The 16,692-nt window shown below is 46.5% G+C and overlaps 3 protein-coding genes across 6 annotated transcripts; 2 read left to right on the top strand and 1 right to left on the bottom strand.

The window, feature by feature from the left end:
* The first annotated feature begins 1,991 nt into the window (after window positions 1-1,991).
* On the top strand, window positions 1,992-10,367 carry sapcd2 (suppressor APC domain containing 2). 3 transcript variants are annotated; one of them, XM_011604834.2, is made up of 6 exons: window positions 2,008-3,107; window positions 5,152-5,285; window positions 8,631-8,777; window positions 8,860-8,961; window positions 9,032-9,160; window positions 9,243-10,367. In XM_011604834.2, exons 1-6 carry the CDS (start codon window positions 2,324-2,326, stop codon window positions 9,369-9,371), a joined length of 1,425 nt encoding a protein of 474 aa, XP_011603136.1. In that variant the 5' UTR covers window positions 2,008-2,323; the 3' UTR covers window positions 9,372-10,367. The 3 variants fall into 3 exon arrangements, with proteins under 3 accessions (XP_029693847.1, XP_011603136.1, XP_011603138.1); XM_011604836.2 differs by having other exon boundaries at window positions 2,011-3,107; window positions 9,035-9,160; XM_029837987.1 differs by lacking the exons at window positions 9,032-9,160; window positions 9,243-10,367 and adding an exon at window positions 7,063-7,249 and having other exon boundaries at window positions 1,992-3,107.
* Window positions 10,368-12,264: 1,897 nt separating this feature from the next.
* Window positions 12,265-13,152, top strand: hcar2 (hydroxycarboxylic acid receptor 2-). The gene has a single exon (XM_011604861.2). It carries the CDS (start codon window positions 12,265-12,267, stop codon window positions 13,150-13,152), a length of 888 nt encoding a protein of 295 aa, XP_011603163.2.
* A 778-nt stretch (window positions 13,153-13,930) lies between these two features.
* On the bottom strand, window positions 13,931-16,432 carry LOC101061037 (zinc finger protein 3). 2 transcript variants are annotated; one of them, XM_011604838.2, is made up of 2 exons: window positions 16,094-16,432; window positions 13,931-15,810 (listed from the first exon to the last, which is right to left on the bottom strand). In XM_011604838.2, the coding sequence occupies exons 1-2, from the start codon at window positions 16,290-16,292 to the stop codon at window positions 14,282-14,284; spliced, it is 1,728 nt and encodes a 575-aa protein (XP_011603140.1). In that variant the 5' UTR covers window positions 16,293-16,432; the 3' UTR covers window positions 13,931-14,281. The 2 variants fall into 2 exon arrangements, with proteins under 2 accessions (XP_011603140.1, XP_011603139.1); XM_011604837.2 differs by having other exon boundaries at window positions 13,931-15,813.
* Window positions 16,433-16,692: the final 260 nt, after the last annotated feature.

Consider the following 16,692-nt stretch of genomic DNA (forward strand, 5'->3'; position numbering starts at 1 on the left):
GAATTAGTTTGGATTTTTAGGGGTGGAATCTGATGCTAAGCTCACGATCCAGTATTATTTTTATTTGGTCGTGTTCACTCGTCATGCAACGGTATTACAGCTGCGTTACCTCAGCTGACCGCTAGTTGTCAGTGTGCACCTACTCGGTTTTTTATAACTGTATTTACGCACCAGTTAACGCACCAAACCATCATTCTACATTACCTATTAATAATGACCATCATGCATGCTTTGGGCTAAATGGAGCAAATGATTTCTTTGTACCCTATAAAATATTAAGAACATGGTTTTCTTTAAAAACCTTTGTTTTAAGGTTTGATGCATCTCAATGCAAACCTATAATAAAGAGGAGCCCATATATTAAAGATGGAACAAAACAAGGCTGATCTAGTTTGTAAAATATAATATCTGCAGACACAAATTCTGAATCATGCTGCGCAGCCTAGTGAAACAATAGAATCTTTCATGCTTGACCTTTGATTCCCAGAGAACACACTAATTCTGGTAGCTATGAAAGCCACGAAGCAGTAGAGTTTGTATAGGATAAATCCTGGTTATCCATGGTTACGCTAATTTTAAATGCAGTCTGTGCAACACAGTATTTTGCTTGAATCCACCCCCACTTGCATTTCCTCTCATTTTCCTCGTCCTCCCACCATAATTTAAATCTTATTTAACACCTGTGAGACTGTAAAGCTTTAAATTCTCTTTTTGTGCGTCTTGCTCCCGTCTGTATGAATGGATAAGCTCTCTGATCCGTGGTCACATGCTGCTGCTGCAGGAAAGAGGTAAAGAAAGAGTGGTGCAATGACTGACTGGACAGAGGAGCTGGAGATCACTTTATCTCTGTTTTAGACAGTGAACAGTGTGTGTTTTTGTGTAAGTGAGTTTAGTCGTGTGTGCAGCAATGAGAGCAGTGTGCGTGACAACATGAATAAAGATGTAGAGAGCAGGGGGACAGCTCATTTGTCTGACCCTGTGATGCTGAGCTGAGCTGGAAATCAGTGTGTATGCTTGTGTGTGTGCGCACGCGCAATTCTGCTTGTTATCTTATTTCCTGTCTGCCTTCCTTTGGTTATATAAGAACTGAGAAATCACAATACTCCGTTTTCATAACTTTCATCCCAAAAGAAAGTCATTTTTGATCTTTCTGCATTGAAACTGTGCTGTTTGACCATCCGATCTCATTGAACTCCTCTCCAAGGCTAATCAATTGCTTAAATTAATGTGTTAACCAGTACCACTGGTGTGTGATTGACTATGACATTTCTCATTAGGGTATTTATTGAGTGATTCCCAACACTGGCCTCGGAATACACAATGTGCTAGACAGTGAGCGTGGGTATCTGTCCTAATATGCCTTAAACTCCCAATGACTCATATGGGGCCTTTTGTTAAGCTTTTGTGCAGCTCAAGTCGGGGCATGTTAGGGATAAATATTGTTGCATGCAGGGACCGGGAATTTCTCAGAGGTGTCACAAAACTCGGAGAAGGCAGGCATGTCTCTAGAGTGCAGGAATTGTTGGCTCTGAACTGATTTAAGCTGTGGGCAGGATTTCAACATTCCATAATGACTGAGAGTAAAATTCTTACACTGTGCTGTCAAATGTAATGCAAGCTGGGTTGTTTGTTAGTTTTCACAAGTACTCTTATCTGTAGAATCAGCCTCAGCTTTAAAAAACAAACAAACAAACGAAAAAACAAAGCACAAATCACAATCTGCACGTACCAGTTTGCGGTCGCATTTCAAAAGTACCATAATGACCTTGGCTTGTATTGACTACGATCAAGCATTTAATTCCATGGAAATATTTTAGACATCAAACTAGACATAACATCGCGTTAATGTTTTGTATTCTACCTTTTATAGTTTGTCCTTTTCCTTGTTTTGTAACGTTTTCCTACAGCTCTTTGTCACCATATGGAATCATATCCAGGCTATATAAATAACGTCTCAACATCAGTAATAACAAAAGCGCGACTCAAACTGGAGCCGAGCTCGGGCCTGCACCAATCAGCGACGAGCTCGTGCACACCGCAGCCAATAGGATCCCCCGCAGCGCTCGCGCACAGTCGTTTGAAGGGAGGTCCTCATCAAAAAAAGGAGAGTGTGGAGCAGAGAGCAGCATAGTGTCGGTGGGGCGGCAGAGCGGCAAAACAGTCAAATATCAGGGATATTTCAGGGTTTCAAGTAGATTTGGAAACATTTATTTCGATTCATGTTCAACTGGAACCGCGTGAGTCACTTTGCATGCGCAACAGAGTGAGTTCTAAAGCTAACAAGCTTGCTTTGGTGTGTTTTTGATTGATAAGCGGCTCATCCATGGCTCTGATAACCGCTGACCAGAGCTGCAAACTGGACGGAACCGCCGCGATTTACAGCGCGCCGACAAAACAGCCGTATCCAGGGAAAGCGGAGAGCTTTAAGGCGCCCAACATGCAACCCAAAGAGACGGAGTATTCAACAAATGGACTGCCGAAAGCATTCCTGCATAGTTTAAGGACCCTTTTTGACATCCTGGATGACGCCGGACGGGGCTACGTCCACATCTCGGAGATCGAGAGCCGGTGGCAGGGTGCAGACACCCGGGACCTTCCCGGAGGAGTGCTGAACTGCCTCCGCAGAGTCACGCCGCCGCATGGCTGCCTCACCTTTGAGCGCTTCGTTGCAGGGCTGCGGTACTCCATGCTCAACCCGGAGAACAGCGCGCACTGCAAGGCCCAGGCGGCCGTGCACCCGCAACAGGCACCGAAGCAGCCCCACAAACCCGCGCCGCTGTCCGCATGCGGTGTTGGGACGCGGGTGGAGAACAAGGTGCGCCCACTGGGGCCGAGCAATGTGACCAACACTCAGCCGCACCGCTCGTCCTCCCTGCAGAACAGAACCAGGCCGGAGGAGGGGGGCGGGTACCCAGTATGTGGACCGGCCCCGTACAGCGCGGGCTCAGACAGGTCCGGGCGTTGTCTGGAACGGAATCCCGTCCTTCCCGTGGGAGGGTGTTACCGGGCCGAGCAGGGCCATACCACCAAACCAGCTCAGCCCCAGCAGAGCCGGGTCAGGTCCATCGAGTCGCTCGCGCTTGAGTCCCCCCAACTGCACGCACCAAGTAAGTGAAAGCCGCATCGCGCGTGCGTGAGTTCGGGGACAGTTCAGAGAGTGCACCGGGGACTCTCATTTACAATCATTCCAAATCCTGCCTGTCAAAATCCAGAAGCATACTCGTCTTCACCCGTACCCGTTGTTATCATGTAATTACACTTCTAGTCCAGTTTATTCATTTTTATAAATGTCATCCAGGCCAGTTTTGTTGTATTTCCCCCCTCTGATTGCATGCATAAGCGAGTGCCTTACCAGCTCCAAGCACAGCATCACACTTTAATCTAATTTGATGTAGAGATCCATGTTACTCACACAAGAATACACAATGTCTGCAGGGTTCCTCCGCGTCAGGGTCGATCAGCCTTTGCCAACCACAAAACACGGAGAAAGGGAGCTTAAAAGAAGAGCGGGCCTGAAACTAAACATATAACCTGTAAAAAAACAAACAAAAAAAAACCCCAACGCTGCAGGCATTAGACATAGATCACATCTTAAACAAGCTAAACTGAAACAGTATCCAGCGGGCTGAATGATTCCCATCGTTGACCCCGGGTCAGGTCAGAGGTCGTGTCAGTAATTCCTTCAGAAATATCTCATTCTGAAGGTTTTACTGTCAGATGGTTAAATTTAAGGTTTTATTTTCAACCCAAGTGAGCTGGTTTAAGTTTGCAGGATCCGCTGACAAAAGAATCTTCCCATGTGTCCGTCTCTTTGGTCTACACCGAGCCCTGTCTGCTGCTATAAGTGTGACACTCCCTTTTCTGTGCCCCGAGGGGGACGGTATCACCGTTACCGATTTTGCTTAGTGCAAAATTTTTGTTCGGATGGATTCTGGGAAGCTTGTGGATCGGCGTGACCAGAGCAGCCACCTTTGGGGACAAATCGGCCCTCGTCACTTTCACCATTGCTGGATGAGAGAGTAAATCCCACCAGCCACTTGCTTAAAACTGTCTGTCAAACATTATTTCATGAGTTACGCATCCAAAAACCACACTTCTGTGTCATATTATGGACATGGTCATATTCATGCAGTGGCCGTATAATGAAGACAGACAGCCCACCGCTGACCGTGCTGTAATCCCTTTTATGCAGCCAAACTCTGCTGGATTAGGCCAGATTACAGCGGACAGGCCAGGGCTCACAGAAATACAGCAGTGGCAAAAGGCCCAAAGCTCTGGATGTCACCACTGTGTCAGCCGGCTAACTCTGTCACTCCCTCAGGAGTTTGGGAAAATTTGCAGAATGCTGCTGTCTAATAATCTGTTATTAGACAGTGGAGGCAGCCACTTCCCCATCAGATCAGGAGCTTCTCAGAAAAACACAAGATGTGTGCTATTATCTGAAGGGAAGCTGTTACAGATGGTTTTCCAAGTGCATTCTTGAGTTTGCAACAGTTAAATAAAACCCACCTCAATTTAGGAGCATCTTTTGATCTATAAATCACAACACATGGCCTCCTCTATGAGATGACCAGACCCCCTGTGCTACTCAGGACCTGTCGTGTGATAGTATAAAGTGTTATTATCCCTTCCTCTGTGGTATTTAGGGCCATCTGTAATCTCTGTCAGAGTTTGTGGATTGCACCGTTACTCAGTTCTTAGTCCTGTTCCTGTATTTAGAGAATAAGCCAGAGTTAATTGTCTGCTTTTTAGTCATGCATTTTGATTTTTAAACAGCCTTGGGTGTTGAATTAAAGTCACGCTTTCTTGTTGATGGCAGCCAAATCTGTGGGATATAGCGCCCCCCAGTGGCGAGTGATGGTAACGCAATTATTTGGTTGAAATAACTGTCTACAAATTTGGCAAAATAAAATAGAATCTTAGATTTTATAACTTGGGAATGATTTGATGTATTTGTCGTTTTTTAAAAATTAAATATACATTCATTAGTGTTTTGCAGCATATTTAGGCTCAACAGTTCCAGTGAGCAAAATAAAGTCATATAAGTATTCTTTTGAACAGATTGTAGCGTATTTCTTTTCATAGTTAAAACAATTCCAGTGTGCATTACAGTGGTGTTGAATCTGATTCAGTCTCTTTGCATCGGTTCAGGCGGTGGGAAATCTGGTTTGCCGAGATCTCAGAGCGAATCAGCAACAGGATTTTCTGGAGGTTCCAGGCGGAACGGGCGGACTCGAGAAGAGCAGAGGAGACATACCATATCCAACGGAGTGGACTATGGACTGGTTGGTACACACACACGCATAATAACAATGTGTGTTAAAGGTTTCACTAGAGGTGCCACACCTTTGTGTCAATGAGAAATGGTTTTTGGAAAACAGCAATGAGTCAGCTTCTTCCTGGTTTGGATCATTTTAAATCCGTAACACATCCTCCCATCTCCAGCTACAGATGCATCATCCATTGTTTTTTTGTTTTTCTCCATTTAAAAAAAAAAAAAAGTTACAATTCTGATCACACGCGTGACAACACGTTTTATGCTTTAGCGCTATTTTGATTGGAGACATGTTTGTGGTTAGCTGGTCGGAGGTGATGACATCCGGAAGAAGGAAGAAAGCCAGATGTCTCCTGTTATCTGTTTTAGCAGCTATTTGTAGCCGCCAGACAGTTGTTTTCTGTGTTGCCCAAGATAATGTAAGAGGTCCGCTCCTGTGCACAGGAGAAGAAAACACATGAATTCTGATTTGATCTTTCTTTCAAGTCTCACAATCCAGATTTGTATTGAATTAGACTAAAAAAAAAAGAAGCTCTTTTGTTTAAAGCATTCCGTGACCTGATGAAGATTAAGATTAAGATTAAGATGAACTTTATTCATCCCCGTGGGGAAATTGAATTATAGTAGCAGCGTATGCAGAGTAAAGAGACAGAAAAAAATAAAAAATACAGATAAGATTAGAATGTTATAAGCATATATACAGCATATATTATAAGCATATATATATAATATATACATAATATAATATATACATATTATAGGCATTATAAGCATATATACATAAATATAGAATAAATTAGAAATAAAATTACAACATGAGCATTACACAGTTATTGTTATTGGCTGGGTTTGGATGAGTTATATAGTCTGATGGCGGACGGCAGGAATGACTTCCTGTACCGTTCCTTAGAGCAGCGAGGCTCTGAAGGTTGAAGGTTCAGATAATAAAAAGTCCTGCAACGTGCTGCTGACACATCAGACGACCGCATTCCATCAGACCATTCATTCAAGAACACAACAAATTTGACAACCATCGGGAACCGGAATGACTGTTAAATCAAGCCATATGGGATGTTGTTCACCTTTCCCCCCTTGTTGATGGGACACTATATGTTGAATGTTTATGAGTAAGGACAAATATCCTCGCTCTCGCTGTTTTGGAGGCCACGTTAATCCAACTACACTCTGTTCCTCATTTTTATCTGGAGTTTTAGCTGGTTTGTGATAGTGTGATGTTCCCGCACATTCCCGGAGTATTGCTGGTTAATCACCAAGAGAGAAATTTGCAAACATGTTTTTCTTTCATTGGCCACACCAAGACACCTCATTCGAGTGTTTATTTTTTGGTCTTAATGCTTTAATATGAGAGGAAAAGTGGGACATCAGCAGTGAAGGTGTCGCTGGGACTGATGATGAGCTGAGGAGTGACTGGATGTAAAGGGACGTTCAAGACTAGGCAAACAGCTAGGAAAACACAATAGAGGCAGGCTTTCTGGTTCAAGCTCTTCTCCATTTCACTTTCTGTTGGCCCCCTCATTCCCCTCCCATCCCTGGGTCTGCTGCCTCCCCCCTCACTCTGCCCCTCCCACCCTCCAGCACACAGCCCATGCCTCCCTTCACTTCTCTCCCCTGCCTCACAACATTTCTCACACTCTGCAGCTCGCCTCTTCCTCTTCCATGTCTTCATCTCTATTATTCTAACCCCCTCTGTGAGACTGACTGACTCCCCTCCTTGTCCCTCCCTCCCTGCCCCTCTCCTCCCCCGTCCCCGCGGCCCTCCCACCCAGGCCGACTTGGCCCACAGCTGCCCTGATGGTAGTGAGCCGGGTCAGGCCCAGGGGCCTGGAAGGAGTAGAGGACTCGTTCGGGCAGCCCGGCCCAGCCTGGACGGCTGTGTGGGCGGCCTACACCATCGTCTTCATCCCCCTCAGCAGTGGCCTCTACAGCAGCAGGGCCCTGCACTTTTTCCTCTGGGTGAGTAGGACGACAGCAGAGATGGCGGCAGAAGCTGGGAGATATCCCAGTTACAATTCCTGAGTCAGGATTTGAAAGCGTTAATGTTTTGCTTTGTAGAGCTGTAGGATTTGAACCATGACGAAGACTCGGATCGCGAGAGGACTCAAGTTGTTTGAAGTGAAAATGAAAACTCTGCTTCTGTTGTTGGAATCTTGAACTGACAAATATTGGCAGACTTTTTTGTTGGATGCTCCTGATTGTACTGAAATATTGAACTTTTTCCTCACCTTTCTTTTGCTGTGCAGTCACAGAATAATGTCATCACTCATTGTTTTGTGGACCCATGGAGGTCTGAGCAGCTGCGGAGCTTCAAGGTTCAGACTCCTGAGTTTCACTGTCAGAAAGGCTGTTATGTTCTTTGTGTTTTCAGCTTAAAAAGCAAGGTCCACTGCTGGTTTTGTAGGTGTATTGTTGTGTGAATTCATCTGGCCCTCACGTGTACATACAAAGACTTCCATAAAGCTAACTGTTGCTCTGCTGCCCTGCTGTGGTTTTTTCCAGTTTCATTTCCCCCCCTTTTAAGGTGTTTTGTTCTGTCCAATACACACTGAGCTGTCCTGACACTGGGACACTGGCTTGTGTGTCCCCCTACTCACAGACCTCCTCTTCTCCATATCCCTTTCTCCTGTCTTCTCTGCCTATTCTCTTGGCGTGATCTTTGGAAGAGCACTTAATTGTTAAACAAACCACGTGTCCATTATTAGGTTACTTCCTGCGTGTTGTGTTCTAAACAGCTCTTGTGAGCGAGGATCTCTGGAATGTACTGAGCTCCACGGGGGGATGGAGGAATGGAGTGATGTTGTGGATAGAAAGATGACACATCAGGTGGCTGAATGCCAGCAGTGAGGCCTGGCCTGTGTGCAGCATGGACAGCCTGGTCAGCACAACTCAATGCACATTCACACACATCTCTCCCTCTTTCTCTTTCACACACACACACACACACGCACGCACACACTGGCCATAGCTAAAGTGGGTCTGCTGTTTACCCCATTCTTAGGTTGCTGGGTGGTTGCTATGGCGCTGCTCCGATTGCTCCTCTACACACTGTTCAGGATGGGAGAGAGTCCGGCACAATTGCTATGGCGCCATTGTCTCCCCCAAACACAAAAGAGTTTGCAGATGTCTTTGTGAAAAGACGGGAGTTTGTCTAGCATGCAGCCCAAAACCAGCCTTTAGATTTAATCCCGGACCCAGTCCGAAGGTTTTCTAAGTGGCGCACTGAGAAATATGAAAATTAAATGTTGTTCCTGCTGAGGGTCGTTCTAATGAGATGTTTTACGGCTTTTGTTCATTTTGATTTACAACTTTTCCTCCCCCCGTTTCTTTTCACACACAGCTGAAGCAAATGAAAGAGCTGGAGCAGGAGAAGGACTCGCTGCTGGCAGGCCTGGAGGCGGTGGAGCGGGCCCGAGACTGGTACCAGGGCCAAATCCATAACGTGACAGAGAGACAGCGACAGGTTGGCCAGAACTCCCAGTGCACGGTCTGTACAGCACACAGGGTCCCTGAACGATACCTGTCCATACACACACCTTGAGATCGTTTTTCCTTCCTCTCCTTCCCAGGATTTCTTCACAGAAGCCACTCAGAGTCGCATGAATGTTCTTATTCCCAAACTGCAGGAGGTCAACCGCTGTCTCAACGACCTTATCACCTGCACTGGGATGGTGAGTGCTGCATGCAACAACAACAACAACAATGACAACAACAATAATAACATATAACATGGTTTCCGAGCAGTCTTTCCCTGCTGGTGCCACTCAGACTGCAGCAGTCTCAACTAACCCCCAGCCTCCAGGTCCAGGAGGTCCAGCTCCTCCCCAGGCCATCCAGAGACTGAAGGATCAGAACCGGCTCCTCACACAGGTGTAACACCGACCACATCCTGCAAAAGCACACGTGTCACTAATAGCAGCCAAGGCTCATTGATCCCTCTCCCCGTTCTCAGGAGGTGACGGAGAAGAGTGAGCGCATCGCCCAGTTGGAGAAGGAGAAATCCGCCTTGATAAAGCAGCTGTTTGAGGCCCGAGCCCGCGGCGCGCAAGACACCAGCACGTTGGATTCGACCTTCATCTGAGAAACGTCAGCACGCAGGAATCACCGTCTCTGTCCCAAAGACTGAAGCCGATTCGTTTACCCAAGCCTGTGTCAGTGACGCACCTTCCGCCATGACACGGCAGCAGCACGTGACCACTCCTCCCCCGAAGCAACACATGCACTACCCCGATGAGGAGAACCTGACCGGACCTGGGAGCCTGAACACTTTGTTATAGCCTTCTCCTGTGATAATAGTCCTAAAGAGACACTCCTATCAGAAAGAGCTCTGCTCTATTATAGAAACAGCAGCTCTCTTTCTTTCTGTTTCTAAAACTACCCTCTTTGAATACGTTTTCCACGACCTTTGACTTTCTGGGTGTGACTGAGAGACGGGAAGTGCTAGAAGGTTTACATTTTATGGTAGCATGTTATATGTTCAGAGCTGTTTTTTTTGGTGAAATGGGAAGAGATTTCACAAGCCATTGCCCTGTTGAGGCAGAGTTTGGACAGTTGAGAGAAGTTTGGAAGTTTGCACGACGAACGGAGCGTGGAACGGCGCACACGGTAGACAGCGAATGTGTTGGAGCATGATGCTTGAGCTCTTCAGCGTGGAGGCATTCTGTCATCAATTTGGCCAGAAAATCTACAATGTTCTATTTTGCATGGGTCATATTTTATGTTCTAAAGAGTTTTCAATTGGAAAACCTGGAGTTTAAATCCCAGCACACGTGAAACAAACACTCCTCCTTTGATTTAGATTAAAAGTGTAAAATCTTCCAGCCATCCGCAAGTTTACAGAAGAGATATATAGGAAGTGGGTGACATTAGTAAAGAAAAGGGTAGTTTTATAAAGGATCTGCATGGTACCACTGGGAAAACCGCACTTATCATATTATTGGTGTCCGTTTCCCATTTGTTTGATTGTATTCTATTTTGCTGCTCAAACCTCATTACGTGTGAACTTTTTTTTCCTTCTACTTGGTCTTGAGAGTACTCAAATATAAGATGAGATGTAAAACAATAAACACAGCCCAACAAACGTGTGTCTTCGAGTCGGAACACAAAAAAAACAGAGAAATTATGAAAGTTTCAGGAATGGCAAACCATAAACATCACCACACAGAATAGAAGGTGGCAATAAATGGTTCAAATGTGCAGTGATTTGCCCACAACCATATGATAGGTCTTTCCATGGTGCTTCTATTTGTCTTTAATGCATTTATGGGAATTTAAAATTGATTAGACCCATTTAATTAAAGTTCCCGTTGCTGGGCCTGTGTGTACTGGTTGGAGTTTCCGCTTCTGTTGCAGAGTCTAGAAGCCCAGTGTGTGAACGCGGTGCCAATACAGATCATTTGCATGAAGGCAAACAAGCCTGGGTCGAATTTCAACAGCCAGAGAGAAGCACGTAACCGTAGGAGAACACCCCCCTTAAACAGATGTATGATAAAGAGATGGAGGCTAAAATAGCCAGCACCCTGCCACGGCAGCAAGGATGAATGTCCTCTATCAGAACACAAAGGTCAGCTGTCACAATGGGTCGAGGGGACCCTCGGCTCAGGGTTCCTTCTGCATGCTGAGTTCAGTGCGAGCCCACTGACGGACCTCCGACCTGCCCCGCGCCTCACGTAACATCTTACACCTGGTTGCAGTAAATGGAAACAGACATGATTTTCTGGACTGTTGCATCAGTTGTTTACTGCTGATTTTTTCCGTCAGGCAACATCAGTTTGTTGCATCACTGCCAATCGTCCTGATGGATGATGGCTTTCTTGCCAAAAACAAGCCCCCCCACACAGGCTTTATAGTTGTCCCCATACTGTCCACCTAAAGAGAATAAATAAATCAATAAAATCTAAAAAATAAACGTGTGATGAGTTCAGGAGGGCCCAAATGAGATGCTGTGAGCTCCGGGGGGAGATGCTCAGCCCACACGCCATCATGCTAACGCCGTGATTGGATGATCGACTCCCAGCAGGATCCCTGTAGTGTTGGGTCCCTTCCCAAAATATGGTTTCAGGTGAGTTGGTTCAGACTGGTGGCGCTACAGGGTCGGCGGTGCAGCGTCTGATGGAACAGGTAAAGGAGATTTCTTAAAGTAGCCTGAAGCTTTGAAGCCTTTTGGTCTTGAAGAGAAGCTTTATTCCGGCTGTGGTCATCAAACGCATCATTTGCCACGCATGCAAAGTTCTGCATTTTTCGAAGAATTCCTTTTAACGCATAGTCAGGTCGCTGTGAGTCTGGATCTGAGGCACTTGGATCAGTTAATGAAACAAGAAAATCAAGGTAAGAGGCATTGTTTACTAGTGATCTGCTGTCTGGGAAAAACAGAATCAAGGAAGTTACAGTACATGACTTAAGAGCCATTTTCCAAGACTGGTGTGTTAGTGTGATTATAGAATTATCATATGACTGTAAAAATGGTGTTGGTTTATGAACAAGAATCTTAGATTTCTAAACTCAAATGATGTCAGTGTGAGTAAAAGCAGCTTCCAGACGTTATGTCCTTTTCTGATGGGGAAGCTCACAAACCTGTGAATCTTCTTATCTCTTTAATCATCTTGTGACCTTTCAGATTTATTTTAGGACACCGTTGGGGGTCCCAGATTAGAAACCAGCAGTCTGGTCTTCTAAGTGCGACCTTACGGGGACCCTCTGACCAATAAATGAGTAATCTTGGGGGAATCCGAGACTTTGGCGGCTGCTGCTTCTAACGCGTTAGCTGCCATCTTTAAATTAACTCACCATGCATTCTTAAATTTAAAAATCACTGACTATTTTCTCTAGTTAGAACAATGATCTTGATTTGACCTTTTTCTACACATGAGCATACTGTTTCATCTGCCCCCCCCTGACGGATCCTCTCCAGTCACTCTCTGCCCACTTCCTCTCACAGACGTGACCTTTCTGCTGACCCCTGTGATCTGAGCACCATGGAGACTCTCTACACAAACTCCTCGGCGCTCTTCATCTCCCACAGGCCCTTCAACCACACCTCTGCGGAGGAGACGGTGTACGAGGGTTGCAGAGACATGCCCGCGGTTATCATTTGGTACCTGGGCCTCCAGTTCTTCAACATGTTCCTGGGCATCCCTGCCAACGTCATGGTGCTGTGGCTCATCCACAAAAACAAGGGCGACTCCTCCACCTCGGATATCTTCATCCTTCACCTGGCGGTTTTGGACGTGCTCTTCTGCCTCATCCCCCCTCTGGAGCTGGCAAACATCGTCTTCCTCACCACCAGCAGCACCTGGTACGTCCTGCGCTTCTTCTACGGCATTAAAGACACCTCGCCGCTCTTCCTCTCCTGCATCTGCCTGGACCGCTACATGGCCGTGGTCCATCCCATCACCTTCACCGAGCTGAAGGACCGCCAGCACAGGGCCGTCCTGGCCGCCGTCGTCTGGGTGATCACGCTGGCTTACGCCGCCGCCAAATGCGTGGGCAACATCGTCAACTTCGAGAAGGTCTTCACGGCGATGATCCTGGCGGCGTTCGCCTTCATGGTGTTCTGCAACATCGCCATACTGTGCGCGCTGCGGCAGTCCGGACCCGGCAGAGACGAGATGCACCCGGTGAAGAAGAGAGCCTTCAAGATGGTCCTCATCATCCTGGCCATCATAGTCTTCAACTACTTCCCGCCTGTCGCGCTGTTCCCCTTCCAGGAGTACTTCTCCCCCGACGTGTTCCGCTGCTACGTTCACTACATCGCCTTCGGCCTCATGGACTTCAGCAGCAGCATCCAGCCGATGCTCTACCTCTCTAAGGAGAAACCCTGCAGCCACAACTGCTGCCTGGGCAGCCAGAGGCACCTCCAGTAGGGATACACGTTAGACCCACGCTCTCTGGTTCTCGGAATTCCAAAAGGCTCAAACAAAATGTAGGTTCAGTTAGTGTCTTTGATGTTTTTACATCTTAAAATAATCATCTGTGGAAAATTTCACCCTGGAAGTGCTGGGATACGGACCAGCACCACCCGCGGCTCCGATTAGAGATAAGAACAGGAAGTGGATGGAAGGATTTCCCTGAAGTGTCTGCCGATGTCCCACATTTGATGCAGAAATGATGGAATCTCGAAATAAAATGAAAATGAAATCTTCTTGGAAGCTGAATATTTTAAAAAAAACAAGCATGTTCTTTAACTTTTCAGAGTTAGCTTTAAAAAAAACAACATGTTGGTCAAATTTACTCTTTAATTTAGTTACAACACACGCATGTATGTCCGAAGATTTTGTACAGACCTGTGCGGGTATAACATCACAACAACCAGTGGTTGTCTTATCTCTACGTTAGCTGCACATATGCTAACGATTAAACACAGACGCCCTAAAACATCGACTCGATCGACATTCTGAGGAGAGCAGGATGTTGAGTTTGACTCCCAGGTTGTCCAGTTCTGGCATTTGTCAAAACTTTATTTTAAAGCTTTATTGCACGGTGATTCCGCTTTTACTGCCAAGTGTGCAGTGATATTATAAAACATGACCGTAACTCGATGGGATCTGCTGACCGTAGCATTGAATATGTTTGGCTATTTAATTACTACAAATTGCATTACGTCATGTATAAATATGTGCAGAAGCATCAAAATAAACAATATTTCCTTCTGTATCCTGTGAGAAACTTTATTTCTACTGTTAAGTCAAAGTCACAACAAAAGTTATTTAAAACGGCTCTTCATTAGGTCCCGTCTTCTCTAACTTTTATGAGAACAGATAAATATAAATAAAACCAATCCTATTGAATATGCCAACATCTGAACCTACCCAGATCAGATCTTTGACTATGCAAGCCTTGAAATTAAGGTGCTTTAAACACTGTAATGCATGAGATAATAGTCTCATAGATGAGCTATAAGTCCACATTAAAGCTCCAACAGAGGCAAAATGTTACCACTGATTTACGTTAAATGCTTATGAGTTACTAATTTGGTGACCCCTCTCCAAGATTCTAACTGCTCTCAGTCTCACTCTGAGCTTTCCCCTCCTTGGCTACATGCACCTTCAGGTGCTTTTTAAGAGAGGACTGGTCAGTGTAGGTCTTCCCACACTGGTTACAGAGGAACACCTTCTCCTTGGTGTGGACCAGCTCGTGTCTCTTGAGGTGACCAGACCTGCTGAAGCTCTTGCTGCAGTACGAACAGCAGTATTCCTTCTCCCCCGTGTGAGTCCGCAGGTGCAGCTTGAGGCTGCTGGCCACCGTAAACTTCTTGTCGCACTCGTTGCAACTGTACGGCCTTTCGCCCGTGTGCATCCGCATGTGTATGGTCAGGTGACCAGCCTGGCTGAAAGTCTTCTTGCACAGCTCGCAGCTGTACGGCCTCTCGCCGGTGTGAATCCTGTAATGGGTCTTCAGGTCACCCAAGCCATTAAAGCGTTTGCCGCACTGAGTGCAGCAGTACGGTTTGATGCCGGTGTGAATCCTCTCGTGGATGCGGAGGTTGCCCGCGTTGCTGAAGGTCTTTCCGCACTCCTGGCAGCTGTACGGCCTCTCTCCGGTGTGAGTCCGCAAATGGACTTTGAGCTGGTTGTGTTCGTTGAAGCGTTTCCCGCAGTGTGAGCAGCAATAAGGCTTCTCGCCGGTGTGGAGACGCTTGTGGATTTTGAGCTGGCTTGGATAGGCGTATGTTTTGCTGCATATGTTACAGCTATATGGTCTTTCTCCCGTGTGGGTCCGCTTGTGGGATCGGAGAAGATCGGCCCGTTTGAAACACTTCCCACAATAGCTACAAATGTGGGTCTTCTCCCGGTTGTGAGTCTTGATGTGGACATTGAGTAACGCCGCCTGGCCGAATGTTTTAGGACATGAGGGGCATTGCAGAACGCTGTCGCTGTTCTCCAAAAGCTCTTCAGCAGGAGAGCTGCTTTCCTCTGATATTCCAGCCTCCACCCGCCGGCCTGCTCCTCCTCCAGCACCTTCGGCTCCGGCGTTGTAGGCCAACTCTCGCGTGACCGCATCGTCCCGCCGCAGCGCCGCATCCTGCCCCTCCTCTTCATCTTTAATCAGGTGCCCCTCCCGCATATACGTGTCAGAGACAATAGTGACTTTGAGCTCACCTTCGTCATCTCTGGCGTCTGGTTCCAAACCTCCAGGCGGCGACACAGACATGTATTCATCACGGCTCTCATAAGTAACACTTGTGCTGTCCTGTTTGACCGGCATGTGGAGAAGGGGCAACGGCTGCGATAGGTCGATGGCAACGCTTTCCTCTATATCAGGCTCTGTTTTGACAGATATCATGTCTTGGGTAGCGATGCATACCTCTGTGGCGTTCAGACAAGGTTTTTCTAGCATGAGTTCGGTTGACAGTAAAGCTGATGGAGATGTGCTCTTCCTCATCCTGTTTTTGTGCTTCCTTCTGCAGCTCTTTTTGTCACTGCTGCAAATGGACATCTTGAACCTGCCCTGGGTGGAGGTGTTGGGGTGACTGGTCCATTCGGAGCCAAAACAGTTGTCATCTACATCTTCTTCACTTGTTTCTGCTTAAGAAAGATGAAAATAATTAGAATAATGCAGAACATGGTCACCTAGTTACCCAAACAAACAGTGCCATTCTGCTGGTACACCCCACATCACCCAGGCATTGCACAGTTGACTGGGAATAGGTTGCTCTTCCGTGGATTGTGATTATTAATACCCGTCGAATCTATATGTTCTTCCTTTGTACAGATCAACATATAAGGGTTTATTTACTAAATGCAGGGGATGCTTCTACAAAAAGGAATCGAGTGCGCGAATGGCTGAAAGTCTATGTTATCATACCTTTCACAGCGGTTTCAGGGTTACTCTGTGCAAACAGCAGCCGTTTTAGGTCCTCATTTTCAGACTCCATCCTCTGTATTGTGCCCTGGTATTCAGACAGGGTTCGGTCCACTGAGTCGAGGATGTCGCTGACTGTCGCTTTAAAAATCTCGTTCAGAGACGATTCCAGCAGGAATTTCAAATCACTCGACTTGGCCATCTCAAGTCATGCGATGGGGAACACAAACAAGCTCCCCAGATGTTTGTTCACGGTTTAAAGTATGTGGACAAAGGTGGGTGTGCGCAGCTTTGCTGCGTGTACGGAACAAACAAAGCAGAGAGCGTCGCATGAAAATGACGACAGCGACCAGCTGATTGAACGACTTACAGGTGCATTGCGCCCCCTGACGGCGCGGAGAAGAACAGCAGGTAAGTGGCGCTGCAACGCACTACTGTTGACACAAATGAGCACAGAGGGACTAAAGTTATTTGGAAACGTCACGACGAACATTATTACGTCTGCCAATATAACCTTTCCAACAGCTACAAGGACACCCATATCAATGGTAAGGTAAAAGCGATGCTTTAATAGCGACACTGTAATTTATGTAGCGCCCTCA

Source organism: Takifugu rubripes, chromosome 6 (genome assembly GCF_901000725.2).
Source record: "Takifugu rubripes chromosome 6, fTakRub1.2, whole genome shotgun sequence".
Taxonomy (NCBI): Eukaryota; Metazoa; Chordata; class Actinopteri; order Tetraodontiformes; family Tetraodontidae; genus Takifugu; species Takifugu rubripes.